This window comes from Thermothelomyces thermophilus, chromosome 2 (assembly GCF_000226095.1).
Source record: "Thermothelomyces thermophilus ATCC 42464 chromosome 2, complete sequence".
NCBI lineage: Eukaryota > Fungi > Ascomycota > Sordariomycetes > Sordariales > Chaetomiaceae > Thermothelomyces > Thermothelomyces thermophilus.
In genome coordinates this window covers 1,846,477-1,873,742 of record NC_016473.1, presented here as the reverse complement: position 1 = coordinate 1,873,742, position 27,266 = coordinate 1,846,477, and the positions used below count along the sequence as shown (strand labels likewise).

Sequence of the window (27,266 nt, the reverse complement as noted above, 5' to 3'; positions counted from 1 at the left end):
AAGCGGGCACCCGAACTTTCTGCCGTCTTTCACCGCCCTCAACGTCGGCAAGGACCTGCCCTGCGCACTGACCAAAGCAGTGGATTCCGCGGTCTTGTTTTTTTTTCGAATGCGTCGATGGCTTGGTGGAGACGACCCGCCACTGAGCGTGCGTCTGGTCTTCCCACTGCGTTCAATGCAAGTTTTGTTCTTTTTCAAGATTGAACGAACCGCTTACAATTTTCAAAACGCATCTTACCGCCGCCACCTAACCTAGCGACATATATCCGAAAGCACATCCTGTAGTACCATTGCCACGTCGCATCGACCTCTGCAAGACCCCGAGTAATACGATTAACACCTTCGACTTTCCCTGTGATCCAGTTCTCGCCAGCCCATTTGGACAGCTCCAGCCCCGCTACAACGCAACAGCGTGACCAAAGTACCCCCGGACAAGTCGCCGCCCGTTACCTACCTCTTCCCGACCGAGATACCCCAGTGACTGCGCTGTCACCGTTTGCCTTGGTGCTGCCGGTCCTCCGCCCGACGGCCTCGTTTTTTTCCTGCTGAGCTTGCATTCGCCCAAAGTGTTACGGTCTCCGACTTCTTCATGGATAATCTATGGAGTCGCCGTGCCAAGTGAGTGCGCCTCCTTCTTTTGTCATCCCACCATCCCGCGCCATCCTGACTTTGAGAGCCCAAAAGCTCGAGCAAGCTCTCCCTCTCAACAGGTTCTGGTCAAGACAGTCCGTCGGGACGCAACTCTTCCTTCAAGCGATTTGGCGGTGATAGCTCGTCGCTTGGAAAACACACATTCGGTTCGGTAACGACACCAGGCGGCAGCTTGGCGTCTCCGATTGGCGGGGCTTCAAGCGCCTTTGGCCTGGGCTCGGGCGCCTTCGCCTCGTTCGGCTCGGCCAAGACGCCCAAGACGCCCAAGTCGCCGGGGAACCCGTTCGACGCGGCCCTGGGCGCCGCCGCGAAGACCCCGACTGCTGAGAAATCTGCAAAGGACGGGGCCTCGGGCGGCAAGTCGATTAGCAAGCCGGCGTTTGCTACTTCCCTGAAGGAGGCGGGAAAGACGGCGACCCCGTCGGCGGGACCGTCTACCCACCAGCTGCGCAACTGCTGGGTGTTTTGGTTCCGTCCGCCCATCTCCAAGGCGAACGGGTTCATCGAGTACGAAAAGACGCTACATCCGATCGCCGCGGTCGACTGCGTCGAACACTTCTTCAAGATCTACCAGCACCTGAAGCGGCCATCGACGCTCCCCTTGGTGTCGGACTATCATCTCTTCAAGAAGGGCATCTGTCCAATATGGGAGGATGAAGAGAACAAGAACGGGGGGAAGTGGGTGGTGCGTCTGAGAAAAGGCGTCGCCGACCGGTACTGGGAGGACCTGTTGCTGGCCGTCATTGGCGATCAGTTCGGCGAGGCTAGTGAGGAGGTGTGCGGGGTCGTCCTCAGCGTCCGGAACGGTGAGGACATCCTGAGCATCTGGGCCCGCGCGAACGGGCAGCGGGTCCTCAAGATTCGGTATGCTCCCAGCCGCTCTGCAGCACGCACGAGTTCTTGTCTGCTGACAGTTCCCTAGTGAGACCATGCGGCGAATCTTGTCTTTCCCCCCGGATACCAAGCTCGAGTGGAAGAGCCACGACTCGAGCATTCAGCAGCGCACGGCCATCGAGGAGTCGCGGCGAGAAAAGGCGAACCAACACCATCATGGCGACAAGCGGTCGTCGAACAAACAGCATCAACAGCAACATTCGCAGCAGCAACAGCAGCAGCAGCAGCAGCAGCAGCAGCAGCAGCAGCAGGCGGATGACCAGAAGAACCCCACCAATTCTTCATAACTTCCCATCAAACAACGATGCATGACCACGGCGTGGGAGAGAACGCAGGCACTGTTGCCCTTTTTTGCTTCCACGTATGTAAAAAGTACCGAAATAAGCAAGCACTGCCACATTACATCTCGGAAAGCGTCCGAACGTTCGGGAATCGGTTCGGATTGGAGCACTGGGGCGTGGTGCGTTCCCTATTTGTTCTCATTTCTCCTTTGGACATGGGGCTACGGCACGGCACGGCACGGCACGGCACGGTCTTGATGAAAAACACCACACGGGGGCGGGGATGGAGCGCTGACTGGGAATCTTATGGTGATTTGGATGATCTTGAAATGGAACCCACGAGAGGAGTTTGGTCGGGATAAGGGAGATGTAGTACTTAGTGTATCTACCTACGAACTTTGTGTATCCTGACCACTGCCGCATTCCCGCCAGGAGTGTGGAAGGTTTGTGTCGTTCAGACAGAAAATATCATCACATGTCGCAAAAATAAAAAAAATAAAAAAATCATGCTCTATTTCTGGCATGCTCGACGCTCGCTTTTGATTGTGGTATCATAATCTAATTATTCCCGTACATTTGTCCTCCCTCCCCGCTCCTGACCTGACCGGGGGGGAGAGAGATATCTCAACTCCTTTCCTTAGCCTCCTTGTCAGAGGGCCCTGGCCCCGGGGGCCGGCCCCTGCGGCGGTGGCCCCCGCCGCCTCTCCCACACCTGCAGATACGTCTCGCCCAAGTAGAGCAGCTCGCTCCGGATCTTGTCCACGAACAGGTCCTGGGCGACGACCCACTCGTCCGTCGCCTTGTCCCGCAGCTGGACCTTCCACGTCTTGCGCTCCTCGCCGACCGCGCTGTCGGCCACGTCCTCCTTGGCGCGCACCGCCTCGTGCACCACGTTGGCGACGAGGTCGTACCAGATGGGCTCGCCGGGCGGGTGGTAGGCCGGGTCGGGCTCGACGTAGGGCGAGACGTCGAGGTTGTGGGGGTCGAAGGTGACGATGGTCGGGTTGCGCTCCGAGACGAACCGGTTCCTGCTGAAGCGCTTGACGTGCAGGATGAGGAAGGGCGGGAGCGGGTGCACGAGGCGGTAGCGCTTGCGCTGGGCGTTGAGCTCCTGGCTGGTGACGCCGTTGTACTTGGCCAGGATGGTGGTCAGCGGCACCTGGGGGATGATGTTGCGCTGCTCCTCGTCCTGGAAGAGCGGGGCGGGCGGCAGGTCGAGGGTCAGGAGGAGGAAGCGGGCGATGTCCGTCTTGATCTCGGACGCCTCCTCGAAGCGGAGCCGGTCGTCGTGCGTGTCGGTGCGCGCCGTGATGGCCTGCGACTCGACCTTGAGCTTGCCCTGGAAGATGCGCTGGATCGGCGAGGAGCCGGGCTTGGTCTTGCTGCCGCCGAGGCCGAGGTGGAGGTTGTTGAGGAACCAGGAGAGGAAGTCGACGGGGTCCGACTGCGCGGTGAGGGTGAAGCGCTTGTTTGACCGGAGCGAGACCTCCTGGAGGAGCTCGTGGGGCGACACGTGCGCCTTGAAGGCGCGCGGGTTCCAGATCTTGCGGAAGAGGATGGACGTGCGCTTGACCAGCTCGGGGGCGGAGCTGAAGTCCTCGAGGAGGAAGAAGTTGCGCAGGGGCGCCACGTGGGAGAGCGCCTGCACCACCACGTTCAGGTAGTCGTTCTCCTTGATGTTGTTCATGCCCACGAAGCCGGGCGTGTACTCCTTGCCCGCGAGGGTCAGGGACGTGCGCGGCTTGCGGTCGAACTCGGCCACCTCCTGCCGCGTGTACCGCGGATCCGACACGTACTTGATGTCGTCGAGCGACTTGCTCTTGACCTCGTACCCTTCCGGCAGCACGTAGACCTTTTGTGTGCTCATGTTGATGAAGACGTGGTGGTCCTCGTCGAGCGCGTGGAAGTAAGCGTGGGATTTCGGTCCTCGGCCTTGGTAGTATTTTCCACAAACTAGACATGCGTAGACGTTGATATTTGAGAGAGTGACGGAGCACAGCTTTTCGAAATCAAAGTCGAGAACGTTGCGGTCGATGGTGTCCAGATAGAGGTCGTCGTAGCCTGCCGTCGGCGCGGATTGCCTGATCGGTGCCTTCTCTTCTACCTCCTCCTCTTCTTCCTCCTCCGAAAATTCGTCGGCATCGCCATTTCCGTCTTGCTTTACGACCCCGTTCTCATGCGCTGGCCTCGTCTGCTCGTCGTCGCCATCCTCTGCGCTGGCCGGGATCACGTCCATGGTGTAATCGTCGAACCTCGACTTTTTGGACGCGGGCGAATCTGCCGACACGTCGTCGAGGGCCTCTGAAGCCTGGCGTTTTGACATGTTTTTTCTGTGGTCTCTGGAGTCGGAGGGGAGGGGCAAGGCGACCGAGTTGCTTGGACGCACCAAGACGGTTCGCAGTTTGTATGGATTACAGTAGCGACTGTTGATGGTCTTGGGGGAATTTCCTGGAACGGTACGTGCATGGAATGGCAAGCTACACTGCAGGCCCCAGCTGCAACGCGCTCTTCCAATTGAGTTGCCCCACCAAAGCTCGTCACATTAAACCTTTGGCAGGTACCTCCAACCTCGAACTTCAGCAAAAGTGTAAAAAGAAAATAGTCTTAGGGACTACTCTGTAACAGTCCCCGTAACAACATCGCTTTGTGATGAGAGACAGCGAGAATTTGTCTTAAACTCTTGTTCTATTCAAGGTGTACCTCTCGACACATGATTTTTTTTTTTTTTTCCATGTTACCATGCAGTACTCGGGTACTCCGCAGGCGACTCAGATTTGGCCCCCCCCCCCCCACCCTAACCCTTGTTCTTACACCCCATTCCACGCCCATCATCGCACATCACGCCTCGGCCATCACGGCATCTCCTCCATCCTGCTCCCCTCCCTCGAGCGCTGGCGGCGCCAAACTATCCATCTCCTGCAGCGTGTACTCCACAAGGTAGCTCTCATCCACCAGCTCCTCCATGCGCTTATAGTGACGCTCGGTGTACACCCTCAGCGCATTCAGCACCTCGTTCAGGCTCTTCTGTCCCCTGGCCCCCTTTACCGACAGGTTGGAGAACTTGTCGGCCGGGTAGCTCCGGACCAGGGCCCAGAGGATCCGCTGGGCTACGGGCGCCGTGCGGGCGTTGGTGTTCCAGTCGCGCAGCCGGAGCAGCAGCAGGAAGATCTGCTCGTCCGAGAGGCTGGCCAGGACGTCGTCGACGGCGCGCAGGCCCGTCAGGCTGCCCTCCTCGGGGGTGGTGCCGGTGACCACGTTGGTGAAGAGGTTGAGCAGCCGGCCCGGGTGGTTGAGCTGGAGGGCGAGGACGATGGCGTCGCGGTACGCGCCCGCGTGGATGTAGTTCTCGAGCTCCTGCTCTTGCTCGACGAGCTTGAGCGCCGCCGACGCCGCGGCGGCCTGCGTCTCGGCCGTCGTGTCTTTCCAGAAGGTTATCTTGGAGTCGCTGCCGCCCGAAACCAGCGTGTTTGTCTTGGGATGGACGGCAAGGGTCCACAGCCGGTCTTCGTGGTTGTCGAGCGTGCACTCGGTCTCGCCGAGATTCGCATCCCACACCTTGACCAGGCTGTCGGCGCCCGCGCTGGCAAACTGGACCCGCTTCTTGGTGGTGGTCTCCTCGGTGGGGATGCGCAGCCATACCACCTTCAAGACGTTGTGCGAGTGCCCCTCGAAGGTCCTCAGGCACGTGTAATCCGAGAGGTTCCATAGCTTGATCGTCTTGTCACCGCTTCCGGTCAGGATGACACCCCTGCCAGACACCGAACCCTGCTCGCCTTGGATGGCCGGGGTGTGGAGCGGCGCGAATTTGACCGTCCAGACACCTCGCTTGTGTCCCCTGAGGATTCCCTGGACCTCCAATCTCTCAACGTCCCAGATCTTGACCGTCTTATCTTGTGACGCCGAAGCGAACAACCGTCCCGTAGGGCTCACGTCCAGAGCGTTGATGTCCTTTTCGTGAGCCAACCTCTTCAGACTCGAAGACGCCTTCGCCTTTTGTGACTGCCGCGGGATGTCTCGTTTCTGGACGAATCGGTCCTGAGATCCGGAGATGAGGAACGGCGGCGGGTGATCGAGAGGGTTCTTGAACGCTTCCGAATTCTCGGGAGGGACGACCTTGGGGAGAGCCACGGCACCTACTGACTCGAGATGGCCGGTAAACGTAGCGTAGCATGTGTAGGAATTGTTGGCCTTGTCGATGCGCCAGAGCCGCGCCGTGTTGTCTTTGGCGCCGCTCGCGACCCAATGACCTGACCAGTCAACATCCAAAGACATGACAATGTCTTCGTGGCCTTTGAGCAGCGCTACGTCGTGCCCAAAGTATGCGCCGCCCTCTTCTCCGTCAGCCTGCGTCTCCGTTTCGGCAACAGAGACGAGCCTGATGTCCTCAGAGTTGGTGGCAATGGCCATCAGGGACTGATCAGGAGCGACGTATGTGAAATCGAGGATCTCGTCGTGCGTGCCGGAAATCCGCCTGAACAATTCGAGGACCAAGCTCCCGCTAGAGGTGACATCGGCGGGGGAGGGCACTCGGTACAGGGCCAGGGTGAAATCGGACTGTGCGCAGAGGATCAGGGACTGGTGAGGCAGGCAGACCGCCGACAAGATTGCCTCGGCTTCCGACTTGGCATCCTGTTTCGCCGTGATCTCATGGCGCGTAGTCGTGTCCCAGATCCTCAACAAGCCGCTCGACCCCGCCGCGTACATCCACCTCCCTTCGTGGAGAAAGCCCACAGACTCGACCAGCTCGTGGCGAAGCATAGGGGTGCCCTGCCATGCGCCGTCCCTCCATAGCCACAGCGTCATCGTCTTATCCCTGCTGCCACTCAGAAGCGCGTGCTGCTCGGGCGAGTATTGTATGCTCTGCACATTGGACTCGTGCGCCTCCTTCTTCCGCTTCGGGTCCGCGTACACCGAGATCGTGGTTCGCTTGTGGAGGTCGAAGATGCGGATCCTGCCGTCCTGGGTTCCCCAGGCGAGCCGGAACTTGGATGCCACGTCTGCTTCGCTCTGGTCGTTCTGGCCCTTCCGCGAACCCTTCTTCGACTTGCGCTCGGACGTGCCTTCGGCCGTTGCCGCAATCTCGAAGAAGTGCAGTGCCGACACCAGGACGCTCTGACCGCTGACCGTGTGGGTCACGTAGCCGCCGACGATATCCCAAATCTTGATCGCGCCGTCCGCGGCACCGGTCGCCAAGAGCGTGCTGGTTCTGTCTACGGCGAGGACGACTACGGGCGTGGCGTGGGGTTTCGTTGTTCGCACGAGGGTAGCTTCCACAGAGTCAAAGTCGGGGGACACTTTGAGGGAGTAGATGCGCATCGTCAGCGATCGGGAACAGACGATGAGATGCGAAGCCGACGGCGTAATGGTCAGGGTCGAGATCGGCTCGCCATCGCCTTCAATCTCGGCCAGGCGCTTCCCCGTGTTCAGCTCGGTCAGGATCGCGGCTTCACCGAGCGTCGAGGCGAGGATTCGCGCGCCATTCTCCAGCGCCACAGACCCTCCGGTAAAGATTGGCTGAATGACGTTTTCGACCTCAAAGGTCGTCTTGACAGCTTGTTTCGTGGCCATGGCGCCTGGTTGGGTGATGTGCCATGTGCGGGGGCTGCTTCGAGGTTCAGGGTGCTGCTGTTTTCAATTTTTCCCCAAACTTTTTGGCCTGCGTAGCTGATAAGAAGGGGAAATTAAGGTTATCTTAGCGCACAATGCCCTGCGCTCCCGGGTGACTCCCCCACCCCTGTCTACCCATGCGTTCCATCGCCGAGTCTCTCTCTCTCTCCCAATCTCAGCCAATCCAAATTCACCAGTGACACCTCCGCCAACTCTCATCAACCATTTCGGCATATCGACATCTCGATCCATCAACCCCGCGGCGCTCTCGACATGGCGCTACCACATGCTGCAGACACCTCCTGAACGGCCCCCTTCAAAAAAAAAAAAAATAAATCAGATCAGCACTGGTGCGCGATCGCCCAGAGCGCTTTCATTCAAGATGGGTCGCTTAGGGCCGATGACATCGCTGGGGCTGGTAAGGCTATGAAGCAACCCCGTGTTGTTTGACTCCTCGAACCTAAAATCCTAACCTGCGGAAAACTGTAGGGCCGGTCACCGTATGACGAGGTGGTGCCTGGTGAAGGCCCCGAGGACCCACGCGCTCCTCGCCAGCAGTACGACGAGCGCGGTCGTCCCATCAACCCGGAGACTAAGCGGATCAACCGGGATGTCATCCGTTCGCACAACGAGGTGATGATGGTCATCGGTGTTGCGGAACCCGAGAACAGTCTCGTCGACGCGCAGGCGGAGGCTGCCCGTGAACAGCAGCGTTATGAAGACCGCGTCGGACGCACGCTGCTGCTGTATGGCGGCGTGCTCAACACGGCGGCCATCTGGGGCGTCAACGGCATGAGGCAGCGCATCTTGGTAAGCCGTTCGCTGATTGCTCCATCTTGTTTTCCATGAGCGCGCTGACCTCCCCAGCTCTACAAACCCTACTCACAAACGACCTTCTACGGAATGTTTAGAATGGCCTGGAGCCGACAGTCTCTCGGCCCGTACTTGTTCGGCGGCTTGCCCTCCTTTCTGGTAAGCACGCTTCTGGAGCAGCTGCCAGCGCTTGGAGTAATAAAGAAAACTCCTCTGTAAGTTACTTCCCGTCTTCCCTCCTCACAGACCTCTTGCTAACTCTGAAAGAACACGATATGCAACTGCATATATTCGCCTCCACCTGGCCATATACGCCTTCTTCCAGCGGACAGGAGTTGTTCCGTTCAGAAATTGGCTCCCCAACTGGCGGTTCTTTGTCCCAGGCTCCAGTCTATCGCCCATCTGTCTTCCACCAGCTCCCACCTCGTTTCGGCCGCGAGGTATACTCCAATGGCTCGGCGCCTTCGCTTTAGCCGCAGCGCCGTTCGCCGGGTTTTATCTTTACACCAAGTTCTACACGATCTTAACCCGAGCGCTGCGCTATACCATCCACCAGCGTCTCCCCCGGCCATACAATTCCAGCAAGCGTCGCCGGGACTGGGCACCCTTGAGCCGAGAAGATCCAGATTTCGATTTCGTCGAGCAGCAAACTGACGAAAATCCCCCCACGACCCCCCCTACCACTACCACCAACACAACCACAACAACTACTACTACTCCTACGACAACCGACCCCTCTCCCAGCGCCGTCCTTCGTCGGCAAAGCACCATCTCCCTCCGCGGTGGCAGCGGTAGCAATAACAATAACAACAACAACAACAACAACAATAACGCCGACCAGCCCGCGCCGGCACAAGACGACTTCGCCTCCGAAGACGAAGACACCGACATCATCAGCGCCACTCTCATCAGCTTCGACGTCGAGGCGACGGACCCGACCAGCCCCGACGCCGGGCCCCACTCCTCCGGCTCTAATGCGGCCAATCACCACAACCACACCGGCGGCGACGCCACCCCGGGCGTCTGGTCCGCCGAGCTGCGGCCCAGCCTCGCCGACGGCAGCCGATCGGGCGGGGCCGCCGGCTTGCCGGGGAGCCGGGGCGGCGGCCGCGACCCGCTCTACCGCGAGACGGTGCTCACCCGGCTGCCGGCCATCCTCGCCACGGACGTGCTGGCCATCACGCCGGCGCGGCTGGCGATGCTCCCCTTCGCGGTCTCGGTCTGGCTGGGGCTGACGAGGCCGTACATGGCCAGGATGGGCATGTCGCTCGACGGCGTGCTCGAGGGCGCCGGCCGGTGGTGGGGGCTGTCCTCGGCCAGGGGGCTGGTCAACATGCTCGGGCTGGAGCTGCTGCTGGCCGTGATGCAGGGCGAGGCGTGGGCGGTCATCATGCTGGCCGCCGATCGGTACCGGATCAGCGAGGAGGAGTGGAGGCGGCGGGTCGAGGCTCGGAGGGAGGAAAGGGAGAGGGAGGAGAGGATCTAGGAAATTGAGGAGGACGGGGTGTGGAGGAGGCTGCGGGTTGGAGAGTAAGGGGGGGCGGTGTGCTTATGTTCCTGAGGCGTCGTCGCCAAGATTCACCAAGCACGGCATTTTATATCCGTAGGCTGCCGGCCTGGAATCTAACATTTGCTTGGGACTACCACGTGAGCGTGTGTGTGTTCTCTAACCGAGACGATGCACTTCATATTATGAAGCATAGCGCATAGCGGTCATGAAATATAGCGGAGGTAAAGTTTATCAAGGTATCAAAACGAGCATGAGTGTAAAATCGTGGCCGTGTGGCTCCATCCCTCGCGATGGAAAAAAAAAAAAAAAAGAAAAGAAAAAGAAAAAAGCAGAGAAAGAAAAGGTGAAGACGTCCCGTCAACCGCGCCCTTTCCCTTTCGCCTTGATCTTGGCCGCCCTCTCCTTGTCAATAGTATCTTTGATGACCGAATACAGGTCCTGGTTGCGCCGCGCCAGAAGGAGCACGTCGTCCGTGGTCACAGTGGTACGACCTGCATGCTGAGCAAAGCTCTCCAGGTCCGTGGCAACAGTTTCTAGCGAAAAGTGTCAGAACCTTTCCCGTCTTGGATAATTTCATGGTTGGGTTCGACAAGTCGGGAGGAGTGGAGAGCCCCGGGGGGGGGAAGGAGGGGGGACTGATCTACCGATTTGGTGCCAGACCATGTCGGTCAGAGCGCCGATGAACTGTGGGGTGGCATTACGGTTGCGCTGCAGCGATTCTTGGTCCACTATCTTGCCGATAGAGTACCAGAGGGCTGCTTTGAGGCGCTGCGGAGGTCAGCTTGAATCTTATGATTTTTTAACTTCTGTGCGGGCGAATAGATTGGCGAAGTGAATGGTGGATGGAAAGTGGACGGGTATCGACGTCATGGACTAAGAATGTATCCGTGTGCCTACCTCTTGCACCTCTTCATCTTGAAGGTCGGCCATCACGGTTCTTGTGAGTCTTGGCACTTGGTGATGGTTTTGGAGGTGGCTCGAGTGACACGCGCCTTGACGCGTTCGGATTATGCAGTTATGCGAAAAGTCAAGGTTCCGCTATTCTTCTCCTGGTTTAGACTCTACTGTGTAGTGTAGCCTCTCAAAATCCCTGCTGCCACTTTTTCGCCTGGAGCAAATTGAATGGACCGGTGACGTATCTGTCAAGCCTCCACCCGGGTGCACAGGTGCGCACGCACCTTGCCGCGCTTATTTAAGGAGGCTCTACACTACTCCGTACGGAGTAAAATGTCGCGACATGCCGAAGCTGCCGGTGGCAGATCAATGGTGGGGTCGGCTTAGTGTCACTCTTGCTGTTCAAGGTCACATCAAAAGCGGCAATTGCAGATTTTCGCGCAAATGCAAGCTTTCCGTAGCGCATTTCCACTCAATTGATCGCTCAGCACAGCACCCGCATTCTTTCCTCCTTTGCGACGAATCTTGATCAAGAATCTCCGACGGGTATCAACGGGTAATCGTTGCATCGCTTCTCAGTCTCCTCCAAAGATAACCCAGCACCCAACGCCCAACATGGACAACGTCGCCGGCCTCGCCTCAACAATAGGCAACCGCTTTGTCACGAACCTCAAGGGGTCCTTTGCGAACATGACCCCTGAGCAAATGATTCGACTAGTTATTATTGTCGGAGCTTGTGAGTCAATTCCTATAAGCTCGACAAGGAGTGGACAGAGGACTGACATGCGGTAACAGACCTGCTCCTGAGGCCATACCTGGTCAAGCTCGGCGCACGGGCGCAAATGAAGGCGCACGAAGCGGAAGAAGCCCGGGCAGAGGCCGCCGCCAAGGCTAAGATGTCGGCGAACGAACTGCGTGGAAGGGTCGAAATCCCCGACGACACGGATGACGAGGACGAAGCCTCCGCAAAGGCATCCGGGCCGGAATGGGGCAAGAGAGCGAGGAGGAGGCAGCGGGAGATGATCAAGAAGCTTCTGGCTGCCGAGGAGCAACGGCTCCGTGAGAGCCAAGAGGAGTTGGAAGATAAAGATATCGAAGAGTTCTTGGTCAAGGAATGAACAATTGGGTGGCCATCCAAGCTGTACAACTTGAATGGTGCCAAGTTATATATATATTATCTATGCGTAACGTAATCAGCTAATAATAGGCTTTCCATACAAGCTGTCTCTACGAGACCCATTCTTCACTCCCTTTCCTGTTCTCCGAATACGTATGGACTTATTGAGCTCGGTCCCTTGATCAGAATGCGGTTGTACCTGATAGGATTGTATAACTCGATAGAGGAATATTTGTCTAGGAAGATAGCCACATGCATAATTACGTCGCATTGAGTTCGCGCATTGGAAAAACGTGCCCCACCATAACTAGATCCCGCCCACTGCCTCTTTTATCCAGTGCATGTACAGTACCTTCAGCAGGGCGGCAGCCTTCAAGTCCCAGTACAGATCCAGCAAAGCACAAAGACAAACGTTGCCCTCACGCCCTTCTCCTTGGAGTCAGCGAACTCAAAGCAACAACACCGCCAGAAATCTCCGACCCAAGTAACTGCGCCCATCGAAATACCAAATTACCCGAGTCTCTCCCGCTCGCCTGAACCAAATCAGTAGAAGCAACCTGCTTCGCGAGGCGGTCATCTAGCAAACGGCATCTTCCCGACGTCCCAGCGATCGGCAATTCAGTCGACCACTCCTTGATCCGATCCAAGCATATACCGTCGTCATGTCCGCAAACTCTCACGAGACGAACGTACGGTGCTCCTGCGAAGGTACGACGACAACCAGGCCCCACGGTCCGGACCCATGAGCGAACACTTTCACTTTCCCTTCCCTCTTCCCCCATCATGCGGGAACCGGATCGCTACCAAAACGCGTCAAGAAGAGACCCCCTTTTGACTCATATCCACTTTGCTCCCCCCCAGCTGCCAAGAACTTTGTCGACTGGTACTACCGCCAGATCAACGAAGGCAAGTCCATCTCGCAAGGCTACGTCAACGGCCACGCCGCCTACGAGCGGGCCGGGCACCCGCCCGCCGACATCTGCATCAACGGCCTGGTGGTGTCGACGCCGCAGGAGTGGGAGAAGCTGCTGGAGCAGCAGCGCCAGGCGCCCAAGCAGCCCGACCCCAACAAGCGGCGCGTGCGCTACGAGGTCGAGGGCCACAACGTGCACGTCATCAACGCCGACTACCGCTTCGGCGCGCCCCAGAAGGTGCTCGACCTGCACTCGCCCACCGACGGCGTCCGCATGATGATGTCCGTGACCGTCTTCGGCACCGTCTACTTCGGTACCGGCAAGAACAAGGGCGACGAGTACTGGGAGAAGCGCGACTTCTACGACAGCTTCATCCTGGTCCCGAACTGGGACGTCATCGAGAAACCCGGGGTCAGGCACGGGAGGAAGTATCTCATCATCTCTCACAACTACCGGGCGAACTAGGTGAAAATGGGTGGATGATGTGGGGAGAGGGAGAGAGAGAGAGAGAGAAAAGAGAATCGCTTGAGGCTTGGCCAACAACATGTTCCTCTTTTGGGACGATTGACAGGGAGATGGCGGATAGCGCAACATTGTGGTGAAAACACATCATCGGGTGGTTCATTGGGAGCATCATCTGGGAATTGGATCTTACAAGGCGTTTTGTGATATACCTGTGGGCGTTATTTGGACTTACAGGGGCAAGGTGTACCTACCGGCTTCGGCTCGGGGCCCAATGAGATGAACAATCGTGTTACTGAAAAATCACCTCACCATTCGTAGCAGGGGAATCCAAACTTCTTTCTCATCACCGTATGACATAGTACGTTTTCTTACCGTAAATAAAGAGACATATTCGTTTGGATTGCAAGCCGACAAGAAACAAGAAACAAGACAAACTCGGTGCCTGATATATTCGCTATGCAGTCGCCTCCAGACACTTCCGCCGCCACTCCCAATACCCGACTCGGATGCGATCCCACTTCTGGCCCAGCCTCCTCAGGCTCAGGTCCGCCTTCTCCTTGTCGCCCTTCTCAGCATAGATCTCCGCCAGCAGGTCCAGCGCATGCGTGCTCAGCACCTCCTCCTTCCCTTCCTCGCCTCCTTCCCCTAGCCCCTTGACAAACTCGCTCGCGAACTGCTCCACGCTGCCCAGCTTCCTCCCGCCCTTGACGAGCACGCCCCGGAGATAGTTCCACCCGCTCTGGTTCTGCGGCGCCAGCCGGATCTTGTCCTGGGCGTACTCGACCTCGCGGTCGACCACCGCCTGGGGCACGCCCGGGTCGGCCTCGGTGGCGGCGCTGCCGGGCGTGGCGTAGTCCGGGTTCGAGAAGACGAGGAAGAAGCGGTGGGACCAGGCCGAGTTGTTGCGCACGTCGTCGTCCAGCATGGCCTCGATGGACGCAAGCTCGTCGCCGTCGTTGAACAGGTCGAGCTTGTTGACCAGGTAGGAGCGGTACGACCAGACGTGGTAGTTCTTTGTGTCCTCGGCCAGGATCCTCTGCAGGAAGCTCCGCTCGGAGGCAGCAAACGAAGCGACGGCGGACGGATCGGAGGCGATGGTGGGGTAGTAGTTCTCCACGAGGAGGTGGCGGTGGTGCCAGATCTGGTAGTTCTTGAGGTTCTCGAGCGCGACGCGGTTCAGCCATGTGATCTCGTCCGGGATGGGGAGCTGGAGCGCGAACACGATGGACGCCCGATACAGCCAGACGGTGTAATGCGCCGGGTTCATGGCGATGATGTGCTCGGTCAGGCGCAGGCAGCGCGGCGAGTACTCCTTGGCCTGCATCACGGCGCGAAGGTAGGCCATGGCTGATATGGAAAAGGGAAACGTTCAGGTTAGCCAGTGGGCGTGGAAGGACTTCCCCTCCCCCATCACCTTTTTTTCCTCGGGATATTTAATGACATAAGAAACTCACCCTCAGCATAATCGGCAGGATACGCGATCGCGGCCAGCGCGCCCTCCGGCTCCTCGAGCACGACAGGCTGGACATCATCCCACTCCGGGTCGGCCGCCAGCTTGCCGGCCTTGCCCACCCCGCCACCGTACAGCTCCTTCCTCAGCGCAGCCATCTCCCTCCGCCGCCTGGTCTCCTCGAACACCTCCTGCTCCGTCACGACGGCCGCCTCCCCGGTCTTCTCCTCCGCCTGCCCTTGCCTCTCGCGCTCCCGTCTCGCCCGGAAACAGCAGCTCTGCACCGCCAGGCAGCTCAGCACCACCTTTCGCTCCCACCTCGCCTCGTCCTCGCCGGTTCTTAGCCCCTCCTTCTCCTCTTTCTTCTTCTTCTTCTTCTCCTCCTCCTCCTCGTCCTCCTCCTCTACTGCCTTACGACCCTTCGGCCTCGGCGCCCGCAACGGCGCGCTCCTCTCATTCACGACCCGCCAGACCTCCTTAAGCGTCTTGGGGCCTCCGCCACAGGCTAGCCTCGCTACGGTGGCGGCGGTGGTAGCGGTAGCAGTAGTGGTTGTGGTGGTCCCGGACGACAGAGCCGGTCTCGCGGCCAGGCGGGAGGCGATGCGCGCGGCGAGCCAGGCGACCTGGTCTGCTCGTGAGAGGGCCGAGAGGGAAAAGCGGGTCTGGGAGCGGTCGTGATCGGTCTGGGGGTTTCCCGGTTGGGTAGGGAGAGCTGGGTGGTTGATTGCTGTTGGAGGGGCGGTGTGGGAGGTGCTAGCAGCAGGAGTGGCGCCAGTGGTAGTTGATTGTGGGGGCTTAGAAGCTGCCAATGCGGAGGACGGTTAGCTACTTATTAAAGATGTGGAAAAAATGGTAGGTAAAGGTAGGTACTGTACGTTCCTAAAGAATCAGTGGAGGCAGCTACTCTGTGGGATATGCAAGTTGGGTGGGTAGCTCCCGAAGGGAATCAAACAGAAGTGGTACTGCACAAAGCGTCAAAGCTAGAAACCACGGTTCACTTACTCTCGGATGCTTTGGGCTTGCTGGCTACCTTTGCGTTGGGCGGCATGTTGGAGGTCTCGTTGCGGGTGGAGGATGGGCGGGGTGTGCCTTTAAAGTGCACTGAGCAGCAGCCAAGATTTCAGAGTTGCTTTGCCTTTCCATCTTTGAATGGAGCATGACAAAGGAAACCTACTATGTAATCCGTACAGTAGGAAGCTCCTCTCTGCAGAGCTGCAGCAGAGCGGGGCAGCAAGCAAGGATGAACAATGTTAAGCCCCAGGAAGGGACAATGCTAAGAAATCCTCTTCTCCTTCACCGTTAGCAATTAGATTTGCCCGTTTTATTTAACTGTTCGCCTTGATACGCTATGTCCAAATTTCCTGAGGAATATGGAGTATTACATCAGCTAAGAGGGATGAAAGTACCACAAGGTAAGAAGAAGCCCTACACGGGAGAATTAGATTCAGAGGAGTCCACAGTAAGCCAGAGTAGCTGTAGGCGCCACCACCCGTCCCTTTTCCGTTGCCATCCACTAAAAGAAGAAGAAGAGGAAAAGCAGCTCCTTCAGTCGCAGAGGACCTGTGGGAGATCCCTCAAGTCACAGTTTGCCAACAGAACTCCTAACCCATGAATCCTCAGGAAAAGAGAAAAAAAATGCCATCCAATATTACGAGTCCCGGATCCATCGTCCCTTGCAGCCGGCCTAAAGATTAGTTGTTGTCCACCCTCCAGAACTTCCACCCTTCCCTCTCGCCCCCGCCTCCGTGCACACCCACCAACCGCTCGACACCCTCGTTTCCTTCCGCGCTGAGGAACTTTTCCAGGTCGATCTCCATGCCGCCCTGTTCGTCCTCGTCCATGCCGTTCTTGAGCACGGCCGGCCAGAGGACGCCCACGCCGTCGCCGCCCAGCGTCGTCTCGAACTTCTGAAAGTGCTCTTCGTCGAGTTGCTCCTCCAGCTTGTCCAGCTTGGACCTATCGACGCCCGGCTTGAGCAGCGTGATGCAGCAACCGCCGCCGCCGGCGCCCGTGAGCTTGGTCCAGCCGATCCCCTGGTGGTCGACCAGCTCGCGCACGCGCTCCAGGCGCGGGTGCGAAACGCCCAGCGACACGAGCAGGCCGTGGTTGATGGTCATGAGCTCGCCGACGCGCGCCAGGTCCGCCTCGCTCTGCGTGTCGAAGCCGGCCTCGGTGAGCACCTCGGCCGACGCCTCCGTGACCTTGTCGATGGCGTCCAGGATGCTGCCGACAATCTTGGGGTGCGTGTTGCGCAGCTTTCCGACCTTGGCCACCTCGTGCGCCGTCGACTTGGGCACCTTGGTGTCAACCAACAGGAGCGGCAGCTCCGGGAAGTCCCAGAGAGGCCGCACCGAAGGCGGCTTGCCGTAGTCTGTGCGCTGGAAGACGACCGCCTTACCCTGCGTCGCGACCGTGTTGTCGACGCCTGACGGGTTGCCGTGGATGAACATCTCGTAGACGTAGGCCCAGCGGTTGATACGCTCGATTTGGATGCGCGCCTCCTCGGGCGGCTGGTCGGGGTGGGGACCGGACAGCGTCCGCAGCTGGAGGAGGAGCGCAGCCGACATGCACACGGCAATGGTAGCGCTGCTTCCCAGGCCGGCACCTATCGGGATGGTGGATCGTAGCGTGTATTGGCAACCCGGGAACGACTGGGAACCGAGCGACAGAAACATGTAGAGGAATGCTCCCGCTGAGTTCTGATGTACCTTGCGAATGTTGGGCGGCTTGTCAGGGGACACGTCGGCGAGCAAGGGCTGAATTGCAGCAACCAGATCGGGGTCTAGTTCGGTGACGAGGGAGTAGTAATATTTCTTCTTCGACGGTTGTTGAAAGGTCGCCCACGGGAGCTCGTCGATATTCCAGCAGTGGTCGAAATCGATGTCGGGAAATTTGAGCGTGACCGTCCGCTTTGATTTGGAGAGAGTCGTGACGAGAAGGTAGGAGCGCAACGAGATAGCGGCGGCAATTGCGGCCTTTAGACCGAACGGCGTCAGTTTGACCCAGCCTCTCCCCAGCGGAGATTTCTTGATGTCCGCTCACCTTGCCATGCACGACGGCGTGCTCGCCAAACACGATCACCTTTCCCGGCGCCGACACCATGAAGGCCGGCATCATCGGACTCGACTGCTTGCGCTTCATACTCCTCCGCGGGTTAATCTTGAGGTTGATGGTGCCGTTGGTTATGCCATTGACGCCGTCCACGCTCTCGAGGGTCGCATCACTGGCCTCCGTGCTGATACTGTCAGGTTCCGAATCACTATGGACGCCATTGTGCCCCTTGTGACTGTTGGGGGCGCCGTTCGATGCGCGCTGTGTCGTCATAGCATCCATGCGCCGCGAAATTTGAGATTGTAGCTCTCTAATCCGAAGGAAGGGCAATATTAGGAGTCGGCGAGGGGCGGTCGATCGAGAATCAAATCAGGCCGGTTCGTTTGTCAATGGGCTGCGCGTACGGCCGTAGTACAAAGTGGAGCTCGCGTGGTAGCGGGAGACAGCAGACAGCGGTCAATTCTGACGACAACCAGGTTGCGATACGGCCGAGGTCGGTGGATTGGGCTCGAGTGCGATTGGTATGGTGGTGTTGCGCGGACGGAGAAGGAACGAGGAAAGCGGGCGCAAAGTCGTGAAGCCAAAAGTATATTATCCGCCAAGTTAGGAAGGAGGTGTAATTAAGACTGTGGAGATTCCAGGAGCGCCAGGCAATGGATTCGCGTTGTGCACGAAGACTGTACAGTAAAACTGGCACGAAGTAGTGGTGCAGCCTTTGCAGCAGTTGTTGTCGAGCTTGTGGTCGGCCACGGCACGGGCAGTTGGCATCTAATTGAAGGGCGCGACAAAGGAGCTCAAAGTGGTGCTTCCGGGGAGAAGCTGTCGAACGAGGAAAAAAGTCGCCAAACGCGCTGCGGCACTGCGCCCCCCAACGATGACGAACAGGGGCAACAGGGGTTGTTTGTTGTAGCTCTCATGGATCTGTCCACGGGGTTACATTCAATGAATTGTTCTGGAATCTCGGAGGCTGCTGATTGGCACCGGTGGGCATTTCTGGCTAGCTGGGAGAGACCAAGCAAGGGCCGATTCAAGCCGGGGCAGGCTACACTAGCTCCGTAGTTAGTGGTCTTTGCAGCAGGGAAGCTCTCACAGAACTGCCCAGTGGTTGCCGTCCGAATTGTCAGCAGCGGCCAATTTCAGCTTCGGACTCGAGCGCCTCATAGACGTATGTCACGAAATGCTTCATTTTGGCGTTGGTGACAAGCCAGAGAAGCGGCGGGGGCCCAATCAAACAGCCTTGATCCGCCGATCTCTTGCTGTGTGCTTCTGTCTCGGTCCAAGCTCCTTGCTTGTCGTTAGTTATTCCGTAATCCGTACATGATTTCTCCCCGCGGGCCTAGTGTGTCCAGTATGACCACGCTAACATAGTTGCATCCTAAGGCTGTCCGCGATTGCGAGGGGGCATGGGGGTCGTCAAGCAAGCCGGGCTTGTGCGTTTCAAGTTCCGCCTTGACACCGACGCCCTGCCGGTCCGGTGACCGTGTGAATTCCGGCATGGCCTAGCTGAAAGTACGGTTCAAATTATGTTGACGAGGACGGACGGAGTATACACTGAGCAACCGTACAATGAAGCACGCTGACGGGTGTCGATATCAAAGTTACACCTACGGGTTTCTGCAACGTTCGGACTCTCAATTGAGAACAGCGACGGAGGCGAAAGCCAACCCACGTCATCTGCCCTGCTGCCTACCGTCGACAGCAACGTTCAAAAACGATTGTACTTCCCCTTCTCCGGTCACACATTTCGGACGTCAGATAGCGGCAAAGTCACTCCCGCCAGCACGTTTCTTGACTTGTTTGTGAGCAGAGTACAGAAGATGCCCGTCACCGAATTCGCCCTCCTCCACCTGACCACCCCCTCCCCTCACCTGCCGGATTCGATCCGGGCCAGCCTTGCCGCAGCCACGCGCTTGCAAGATGCCTGGCACGCGAAAGCCTTCCCCGCGCTCCCTTCGTCCGCTGTCGACCGGGCCGCCCTCTGGTTTCCCCAGGTCGAGGATCCCTCCTGGCTGATGACCACCGCGAAATGGGACTCGGTGGCCGCCCATTGGGACTGGATCCGCAGCGAGGAGAACCAGATCGTCATGAGCCGGCTGGGCGAGGAGAAGAGTATTATCCCGGGGGATACGGTGTTGTTTCATGTCAGCGGTGAGATCTTTGGCGGTGCCGGCGATGCCAGGTTGCAGGAGAGTTCGGTAATCAGCATGGAGAGGATGCTTGTCCTCCGTGAAGCTAGGGGGAGGTTTGAGGCTAAATTCATGGAAGTCAAGGGGATTCTGGAGAGCTATGCCGGCCGGGACATGGTGCGGTTCGGCTGGCGGGAGGACGTTGAGGAAGGTGCAGAGGAGGAAGAGTTCGTGCTCGTTTGCGGCTGGGAGAGCGTTGAGAGGCACATTGGTTTCGCCGAGTCGGAAGGGTTTGCTAGATATGGTGAGATTCGGGACCTGACTGCGCGTGTTGATCTGAAGCACTATAGGCGGATCTCGTTGGAATAGCCGGCTCGCTCAGTCCAGGGTCTTGCAGGAGGAATGTTGAGTATGAGCTTGGGCCTTGGCCGATGAATGCGATTCATTTCTGGGCGACCTCGCCGACTACATCGCCCCTTCAAGGGCTAGGCATAGCAAGCAGAGCACCAGTTCCTTTCAGTCCCCGTTCCGAGACGCCGTTTGTGAGCTCAGTTCGACCCGAACCGGCAAATGCATAGGTATACTTCCATCATGCCAACACCCGCGCTCAAAGCCAGACCAGCATTCCCCCTTCAGGGCCCGTTAACTCATGACGAGCTCCGCTTGTTCCTCTTGGGGACGTCCTTAATCTGGAGGTCTGTTGCGAGGGAGAAAATGTCGATCAGCAGATGTACCTCACATCGCTCTTGTCCTCATGGAAACCTACTGGGCGGCAGGCTCTGCTTAAGCTTCTCGGCCTTCTCAGAGTCCTTCAGAACCAGGGTGTAGAGGAACCTCTGGCAGCGGACCTTGAACTTGATCTGCTGGGTCTTGGGGTTCTTCTTGATCCGGGCGGCTGCATACAAACACCACGGTCAGTGATTCCCTGCACCAATTCCTAGCTCGTCGGCCATCTCGCATGCAACGTACAGGAGGCGTCCTTCCGCCGGCAGATCTCGATGAACTAAGGCAAAAACGTCAGCACGCCGTCCGGACTATATCCACAAAAAAACGCCAATAAAACGGTCCGCACCTTCTTGATGTCGCCGATTTCCTGAGGCATTTTGGCTGGCTGTGTCGAGGATCCTGTTCTGCTCGAAGGGGTTCTCGATTTCAAGGTCGGGGGATTGGATTTCACGAAATTATTTTCTGTGGGCTCTCCTGGTGTGGGGTGGCACCCCGACAAGTTGCATCTCATGGGTTTGACGAGGGGCAGGGGTCTGGTTGGCCATAGCTTCCAGTGGCTGTGTGACGCGGCCTGTGGCGTCAACCTCTCGCCCGTCCAACCAGGTGATGGATAGAATCCGTAGTGTACATGTTGGCATCTAGCGCTTCAAGAATATCTCGGCGTCTTGGGATGTTGTTCAATTGTATTCTGATTTTCTTATTGCTCTTCATGAGTAGTTTTACTATCAGACTTCAGACATTCACAGCAACGAAAATGCCGACGCCACTCGACCGAGCGTTGAGGTCGAAGGCGAGTTTCTTACTGTCATGTCGATCTGTAGCCGTCCTCCACTAACACTTTCACTTAGAACGCGTTTCTTGGTACGCTTGTACAACATGTCTCTTTCTAGCCGTCTGTTAACCCCCCGAAGCTTTTACCGGTTTGGTAGCAGGTGCTGCGGTGTGGGCTATCTGGGGAGGCGATATGTTTCCCCAGGAACCGGATCCCAAAGGGGATCCCGAAAGGTGGACAACAGAAGAGCTTCGAAGATGGCTAGCTGCCGTACGTTGCTTGGCGTTACCGCGCTTTATGGACGCTGACTTCTTGCCCAGCGCAACCTTCATCCTCAAAGTTCGGATACTCGGCAACAGCTACTGGAGAGAGTGCAGGCAAATATGAGAATCTCGAGAAATTAGGAAATGCGGGTGTGTGCCTGGGATGTAAATCGATCTGTTTCTGGGCCCTGGTAAATTTACAAGGCGCTCTGTCGCCAAGCAGGGAACGGAATAGCCAGCGTTGAGCTACACTTACGTGCATGCTTGTATGTATGTACACTGGATAGGTTAAGCAACCGACTGAGATGTAGGTAGCGATGCAAACCGTTTCTGTATGATCGTTCCCACTATGAGCAACCGTTATGCAGCTGGCAACAGAGTTGTTACATGTATACGGAGTCCTCTGTACATAGTACTCCGTAGATCAGGTTGAGAACAAATTCGGTAACGCGGGGACCCGGAGGGGCGTTGGCCAATCAGAGCCATGCTTTCGATAAGCGGCTCGCAGGGCAGGACTCAGGCCGTTATCCGATGCAAGGACAGCTTGCCCCTTCTTTCGGAGTTGCCAATTCTCAACCCGTCGTCGACGACAGATCCGCGGCAGTTGGACAGTCGCGGCATCTCTGAGCACGATGGATTTTCTGCAGGTATGCCCTTCTTCCGGATCCCGCATTAATTATCTTCAATTGACCCCTCCCGTCGCATAGCGCCTTGCGCGGTTCTTGGACCGCCCGCTGTTTCCGTGGAAGAAGCTGATCATAGGCTTCTCCATCGGACAATACGTCTTCGAAGCGTTCCTTGGCTACCGTCAGTACAAGGTTCTGCAAAAGACGAAGCCGCCCAAAGTGCTTGAACACGAGGTGTCACAGGAAGTCTTCGACAAGAGCCAGGCATACGGGCGGGCCAAGGCTAAGTTCACCGGCGTCAACGGACTTTACGGACAGCTTCAAAACCTCGCATTCTACCACTTTGACGTTCTCCCGAAACTCTGGTCATGGACAGGCAGTCTTCTTCTCCGCTTTGCCCCGGCGCGCTTCACTGGCGAGATCTCTCACTCGATCGTCTTCATCCTAGCGTTCATTGTGATCCAGCAGATCCTCTCGCTGCCATCTAGCATCTACAACACGTTCGTCCTGGAAGAGAAGTTCGGCTTCAACAAGCAGACACCCAAACTGTTCATCAGCGATCTGATCAAGACCAACATCCTGGCCTTTGTTCTTGCTCCTCCCATCCTCGCCGGCTTCCTCTCCATCATCAAGAAGACCGGTAGTCAGTTCTTCTACTATCTCTGGTTGTTTGGCGCCGCTCTGCAGGTTTTCATGATCACCATCTATCCGATCGCCATCTTGCCGCTCTTCAACAAGCTCTCTCCGTTGGAGGAGGGCAAGCTCAAGACGGACGTGGAGGACCTGGCCAAGAAGCTGAAGTTCCCGCTGCATGAGCTGTACGTCATTGACGGTAGCAAGCGTAGCGCTCACAGCAATGCGTACTTCTTTGGCTTGCCTTGGAAGAAGCACATCGTTATTTACGATACCTTGATTGAAAAGAGCGAGAACGACGAGGTTGTTGCCGTGCTTGCCCACGAGCTTGGCCATTGGAGCCTGGGCCACACCACCAAATTGTTTGGTATCTCTCAGGTTAGGCACCCCGTCACCAACTCGTAGGCAGAAGCATGCTAACTGATACAGGCGCACTTCTTCTACATCTTTGCTCTGTTCTCGGTCTTTGTCAACAACAACTCTCTCTATGCGGATTTTGGCTTTTCCAACCAGCACCCCATCATCATCGGGTTCCTCCTCTTCTCGGATATTCTTGGTCCCTTGGACAATGTTATCAAGCTGTTGATGAACATCTTGAGCCGCCGCTTCGAATTCCAGGCTGACGCTTTTGCCAACAAGCTCGGGTACAACATCCAGCTGGCGCGCTCCCTGATCAAGTTGCAAATTCAGAACCTCAGCACCATGGATGCCGACTGGATGTTTGCCAGCTATCACTTCTCGCACCCGATCCTGACGGAGCGGTTGAAGGCGTTAAACTGGCAGCCCACAGAGAAGGTAGAAGCGAAGGGCGGTGACAAGACGGAGGACAAGGAGGGTATTGCAACTGCAACTGGCAGGGATGAGTTGTGAACAAGCAGCACAAGGAGAGCGGGTGTAAAGTTGTTGGCATTCCGGGTCAGACGAGCTAGGATAGTGAAGTGCAATACTGTATTAGACCTCTTGTAACATCAACAACGAGGCGCCCAGGGCGAATTCCAGATCAAGAGTTGGAGGGAACGATGACACGGAGTGCGATTGACATGTATAACCCTAACCCCGAGCTCTCTGAACAACCCTGCCAGTTTTTGCCAGCCATTGCCAGCTCCGAAAGCCTTGCTCTCGGCATTCAACCGGCCGTGCACCGAACCACACCAAAACTCTGGACTGACTTAACGCGGGAGAGGCACACCACGACAGCGCAAACGAGAGTTAGCTTGATCTCCCAGCTGCCGGAAGCGAGCCCCGAAGTACGGCACGATGCCGTCGGTGAGCCTACAGCCCCCTCTTCTTCTTCAAGGGGCGTTGCGGCGTGTCACCGCTCAGCTACTTCCTCGTCGTCTTCCGGCGCCGACGAAGTCGACCACTGCTCGGTAGGTACCACCTCTGCAGGTCTCCCCCACCCCCAATGGCTCAACCAGCTAACCCACCGGCTCCCTTGTCCTCGCCATTTTAGCACCTTCTCGCACCTCCCATCCCTCCGACCGACCCTCGCCGCCCCTTCCCCGATCTTCCGCGCACCCAACATCAATAGCACACCCTCGACGACGACGACGGCGGCGACGATGCTGGCGAGCACGCCAACGGGCGAGGTCCTGGACGTCGTGGCCAAGTCTTCCGTCACGTCGCATCCGGCGCTGGCCGGGTGCGGAAGCCAGATCCGGTGCGGCCCGCGGCCGACCATGTCGGGCGCCTCGCGACTGATCCAGAAGCGCCGCCACGGCTTCTTGGCGCGCAAGCGGTCGCGCACCGGGCGCAACATTCTCAAGCGGAGGATGGCCAAGGGGAGGAAGAAGCTCAGCCACGGCTGAGGCGCCGGGGTCCCTTTTCGCCTGTTTGGCTAGAGACGTCGCGACAAAGGGAGGCAGGGAGAAGTGCAAGGAGACGGGGGATAGTTTGCGGGCAGGTCGTCATAGCGGTGATGTGATGGAAAACCGAGATCGGGACTTGCTCAAACGACAAGTGGACGGTCGGGTGATTGGGACGATCGGCTAGGCCAAGACCTGATCGAACCAGCGAACATGGGGGGGAGGCAAAGGAAAGCAGGCGGGGGTGATTGCGGGAGGGAGGACCGTGATGTATTATACCTTGGGTGTTGATGAAAGTGTATTATACGGGAATATAGAGCGGGGCTTCAAGACTTGACTTCTCAATCATGCGAGAATTATTCATGCTTCTAGTCGCTACGCCGGCCTAGTCCGTGTGGGCTATGCAGCCTTCTTTTCATTACCTACCAAAGCCACGGGGAAGGCGGGCTTTCAGCGTCACGTCGAACTCGAGGGCCGTCGTCCAAAGGTTGGCAAATTGCTATGTCCTGTTAAATATATTGCGGTCATATACGAGCATATACGACACGGTAACTTCTCTGATCGGGAGCTATGCCACCTCTTCGACCGCTTGGCCCGTTACTTCCGTAACCAGCAACATCTCAACGGGTCGAGCCTTCCTCCTCCGCACTTTGACCCAAATTTTCACCCCATGCCGCACCAGCTGCCACATCTCTCTCAGCTGTCACACAGCACAGGGCATCCTTCCTCCGCCCAGAGTCGGCCATTTAACTCGCCTGTGGATGAAAACCGGGGAAGTCGCTCGCAGCAACAAGAGCAACAGCACGAACTGAACGCGACCGTCGAGGCTTGGATCGACCATGTCATCAAGGCCGGCGGCCAGACCATTATCATGCCTGACGGACCCGATTCGTTGCCGACCGCAGAGCTAGTTGTCACGCCGCGGCAGTCAAACAAGCGACAGCGCCAAGCTAGCATAGACTTCCGCAACGATGACCTAGATGATCTAGAGACGACGCCGCGTCCTCTACAGTTTTGTACGTTATCAACCTCCTGCATGCCGGTTCCCTTCATGCCTTGCCGCGCTAGCGCTGACGATCGTCCGCATCCAAGGTCGAGATCAGACCCTAAGCGATGTCCAATCCACCAGTACCGCCGATACCAATGGCACATCGCGATCGGGAAGAAGTAGCCCTCGTAAGAAAGAGGTCGCACTTCGCCGCACCCTCGACTGGCCTATCGCCCGCGTCAACATTACCGAACTTAAGTCGATCCCTGCTATGTTGGAAAGCCTGGCTCTCGATCTGAAGAAGATCGCTGATGGCAGGCAATCTCTGATCCCCGACATTTTTCGGGTGAGATATAGGCATTTCTATTCCTCACTTTCACCCGCCGCGACTAGGGCTGACGTCTTGCCTAAATACAGGAATCCATGAGCGCCGACGCAGGCATTTTCGACCAGCCGCACCCCGACTGGTTCTACACTGCGAGAGACGGACTAGAAGAGCTGAGGGCAGTACATCGTCAGATGCGGAGGATTTGTCGGAACAGTCGGAAGTGCAAGGATAAGATGGAATACACGCCCGCTTGGAACGATCTGGTACATTGCCGTGTCCTAGAGGAAGCTCTCGAGGGCCAAGATGCTGTAGACTTCCGGAACATCACGCTCTGCCACACGCTCAAGGCATTTCACGACGACGACCCTGCGTTAAGGGAGAACAAGGCGGACTACGGCATCTTCCTCCAGCCTGCACGAGGAGGGGACGGGCTCTCCGAGCGCCTCTCGGACCTCGCAAGCGAGGGTATCGACCTCACCCACTTCACCCTCAGCGACTTCGCCCCGACCCCGCTGGCTATCAGCATCGAGACTAAAACTCTTCAGGCCAAGCCGATCGAGGGTTCCGTGCAACTCGCCAACTGGGTGCGCGCCCACTTCCGACAGCTTGCTAGGGTCATCGAGCGCCTCGGCCACGACCCGGGCTACCAACTACCCATCCTCCCCATCATCTACGTCTACGGCAATATGTGGCGAGTGGACTTTGCGCATCGCTGGGATGGAAAGACCATGATATATGAGGGGATGAGTATCGGCGACACGCACACCGTGTACGGATGTTACCAGGTCTGTGCGGCCATTCGGCGGCTTGCCGTTTGGGTGGAGGAAGACTTCCGGAGTTGGTGGTTAAGAACTGCAGGGCTGCCCTCGTCGCCGAATGCTCCATTGTCGGCGCCCCCTGCCTATGGGTGAGCATGTCACCGTTACGGGAGGCGCTCGTGATGCAGAGTTGCAGATAGATGGATTATATCCGTTTTTTTATGTACGCCCCGACAAGCTTTGCATCGTCCGTCTCAAGCCTCCACCATCTGACCACACTCCTCAATGGCATTTACAGGTCGGGTCTGCTCTCTCACCTTACCCCAAGCAACCAATAACGCATCTATCATTCCGGCAAAGTTTCCTGCCTCGAAGCCGTAGACGAGCTTCGAGCCTAGAGGCACCCGTATTACGATCCAGGTCGCGGTCTATAGCACTTTAGACCAAACGAAAGATAGGAGCTCTCTGTCAAGGTATGCTACTAGAACCGACGTCGGCTGTTAATTATGCATTCGGCTTCGTGCCAAAGAATGCAATCAGCAAACAGCACTCCGCGCACCGGCTAATTATAGGACTAAGGAGGGTCAATTACGG

General features: G+C 57.5%; 15 protein-coding genes across 15 annotated transcripts; 9 read left to right on the top strand and 6 right to left on the bottom strand.

Annotated features, from left to right (window-relative positions):
• The first annotated feature begins 251 nt into the window (after positions 1–251).
• MYCTH_2314567 (uncharacterized protein) lies at positions 252–2,308 on the top strand. Its single transcript, XM_003661450.1, has 3 exons — positions 252–618; positions 685–1,515; positions 1,574–2,308. The coding sequence occupies exons 1-3, from the start codon at positions 590–592 to the stop codon at positions 1,830–1,832; spliced, it is 1,119 nt and encodes a 372-aa protein (XP_003661498.1). The 5' UTR covers positions 252–589; the 3' UTR covers positions 1,833–2,308.
• A 35-nt stretch (positions 2,309–2,343) lies between these two features.
• On the bottom strand, positions 2,344–4,359 carry MYCTH_2300970 (uncharacterized protein). Its single transcript, XM_003661449.1, has one exon. The coding sequence runs from the start codon at positions 4,147–4,149 to the stop codon at positions 2,476–2,478; it is 1,674 nt and encodes a 557-aa protein (XP_003661497.1). The 5' UTR covers positions 4,150–4,359; the 3' UTR covers positions 2,344–2,475.
• Positions 4,360–4,621: 262 nt separating this feature from the next.
• Positions 4,622–7,467, bottom strand: MYCTH_2300969 (uncharacterized protein). Its single transcript, XM_003661448.1, has one exon. The coding sequence runs from the start codon at positions 7,392–7,394 to the stop codon at positions 4,665–4,667; it is 2,730 nt and encodes a 909-aa protein (XP_003661496.1). The 5' UTR covers positions 7,395–7,467; the 3' UTR covers positions 4,622–4,664.
• Positions 7,468–7,618: 151 nt separating this feature from the next.
• MYCTH_2300968 (uncharacterized protein) lies at positions 7,619–9,847 on the top strand. Its single transcript, XM_003661447.1, has 4 exons — positions 7,619–7,851; positions 7,923–8,243; positions 8,301–8,461; positions 8,514–9,847. Exons 1-4 carry the CDS (start codon positions 7,816–7,818, stop codon positions 9,730–9,732), a joined length of 1,737 nt encoding a protein of 578 aa, XP_003661495.1. The 5' UTR covers positions 7,619–7,815; the 3' UTR covers positions 9,733–9,847.
• A 284-nt stretch (positions 9,848–10,131) lies between these two features.
• Positions 10,132–10,686, bottom strand: MYCTH_27758 (uncharacterized protein; the record flags this gene model as incomplete). Its single annotated transcript, XM_003661446.1, has 3 exons — positions 10,132–10,289; positions 10,401–10,524; positions 10,654–10,686. Coding segments are annotated over 3 exons (315 nt in total), but the record flags the coding sequence as incomplete, so codon positions are not given.
• Positions 10,687–11,027: 341 nt separating this feature from the next.
• Positions 11,028–11,888, top strand: MYCTH_2142956 (uncharacterized protein). Its single transcript, XM_003661445.1, has 2 exons — positions 11,028–11,386; positions 11,446–11,888. The coding sequence occupies exons 1-2, from the start codon at positions 11,266–11,268 to the stop codon at positions 11,766–11,768; spliced, it is 444 nt and encodes a 147-aa protein (XP_003661493.1). The 5' UTR covers positions 11,028–11,265; the 3' UTR covers positions 11,769–11,888.
• Positions 11,889–12,045: 157 nt separating this feature from the next.
• On the top strand, positions 12,046–13,438 carry MYCTH_2300961 (uncharacterized protein). The gene is made up of 2 exons (XM_003661444.1): positions 12,046–12,475; positions 12,629–13,438. Exons 1-2 carry the CDS (start codon positions 12,430–12,432, stop codon positions 13,144–13,146), a joined length of 564 nt encoding a protein of 187 aa, XP_003661492.1. The 5' UTR covers positions 12,046–12,429; the 3' UTR covers positions 13,147–13,438.
• Positions 13,438–15,729, bottom strand: MYCTH_2300958 (uncharacterized protein). Its single transcript, XM_003661443.1, has 3 exons — positions 15,599–15,729; positions 14,601–15,398; positions 13,438–14,493 (listed from the first exon to the last, which is right to left on the bottom strand). Exons 1-3 carry the CDS (start codon positions 15,642–15,644, stop codon positions 13,601–13,603), a joined length of 1,737 nt encoding a protein of 578 aa, XP_003661491.1. The 5' UTR covers positions 15,645–15,729; the 3' UTR covers positions 13,438–13,600.
• Positions 15,730–16,010: 281 nt separating this feature from the next.
• MYCTH_66022 (mevalonate kinase like protein) lies at positions 16,011–18,209 on the bottom strand. Its single transcript, XM_003661442.1, has 2 exons — positions 17,639–18,209; positions 16,011–17,571 (listed from the first exon to the last, which is right to left on the bottom strand). The coding sequence occupies exons 1-2, from the start codon at positions 17,927–17,929 to the stop codon at positions 16,288–16,290; spliced, it is 1,575 nt and encodes a 524-aa protein (XP_003661490.1). The 5' UTR covers positions 17,930–18,209; the 3' UTR covers positions 16,011–16,287.
• Positions 18,210–19,467: 1,258 nt separating this feature from the next.
• Positions 19,468–19,722, top strand: MYCTH_2032845 (uncharacterized protein; the record flags this gene model as incomplete). Its single annotated transcript, XM_003661441.1, has 1 exon — positions 19,468–19,722. A coding segment is annotated over one exon (255 nt), but the record flags the coding sequence as incomplete, so codon positions are not given.
• A 363-nt stretch (positions 19,723–20,085) lies between these two features.
• On the bottom strand, positions 20,086–20,941 carry MYCTH_79440 (uncharacterized protein). The gene is made up of 4 exons (XM_003661440.1): positions 20,846–20,941; positions 20,743–20,776; positions 20,540–20,668; positions 20,086–20,470 (listed from the first exon to the last, which is right to left on the bottom strand). Exons 1-4 carry the CDS (start codon positions 20,873–20,875, stop codon positions 20,421–20,423), a joined length of 243 nt encoding a protein of 80 aa, XP_003661488.1. The 5' UTR covers positions 20,876–20,941; the 3' UTR covers positions 20,086–20,420.
• A 468-nt stretch (positions 20,942–21,409) lies between these two features.
• MYCTH_2300949 (uncharacterized protein) lies at positions 21,410–21,917 on the top strand. The gene is made up of 2 exons (XM_003661439.1): positions 21,410–21,541; positions 21,592–21,917. Exons 1-2 carry the CDS (start codon positions 21,464–21,466, stop codon positions 21,673–21,675), a joined length of 162 nt encoding a protein of 53 aa, XP_003661487.1. The 5' UTR covers positions 21,410–21,463; the 3' UTR covers positions 21,676–21,917.
• A 171-nt stretch (positions 21,918–22,088) lies between these two features.
• Positions 22,089–23,848, top strand: MYCTH_2300946 (uncharacterized protein). The gene is made up of 3 exons (XM_003661438.1): positions 22,089–22,181; positions 22,242–23,171; positions 23,223–23,848. Exons 1-3 carry the CDS (start codon positions 22,167–22,169, stop codon positions 23,661–23,663), a joined length of 1,386 nt encoding a protein of 461 aa, XP_003661486.1. The 5' UTR covers positions 22,089–22,166; the 3' UTR covers positions 23,664–23,848.
• Positions 23,849–23,872: 24 nt separating this feature from the next.
• Positions 23,873–25,057, top strand: MYCTH_2300945 (uncharacterized protein). Its single transcript, XM_003661437.1, has 2 exons — positions 23,873–24,163; positions 24,247–25,057. The coding sequence occupies exons 1-2, from the start codon at positions 24,051–24,053 to the stop codon at positions 24,599–24,601; spliced, it is 468 nt and encodes a 155-aa protein (XP_003661485.1). The 5' UTR covers positions 23,873–24,050; the 3' UTR covers positions 24,602–25,057.
• Positions 25,058–25,184: 127 nt separating this feature from the next.
• Positions 25,185–26,659, top strand: MYCTH_2300943 (uncharacterized protein). Its single transcript, XM_003661436.1, has 4 exons — positions 25,185–25,614; positions 25,691–25,932; positions 26,004–26,379; positions 26,460–26,659. Exons 1-4 carry the CDS (start codon positions 25,269–25,271, stop codon positions 26,525–26,527), a joined length of 1,032 nt encoding a protein of 343 aa, XP_003661484.1. The 5' UTR covers positions 25,185–25,268; the 3' UTR covers positions 26,528–26,659.
• The last annotated feature ends 607 nt before the right edge of the window (positions 26,660–27,266 follow it).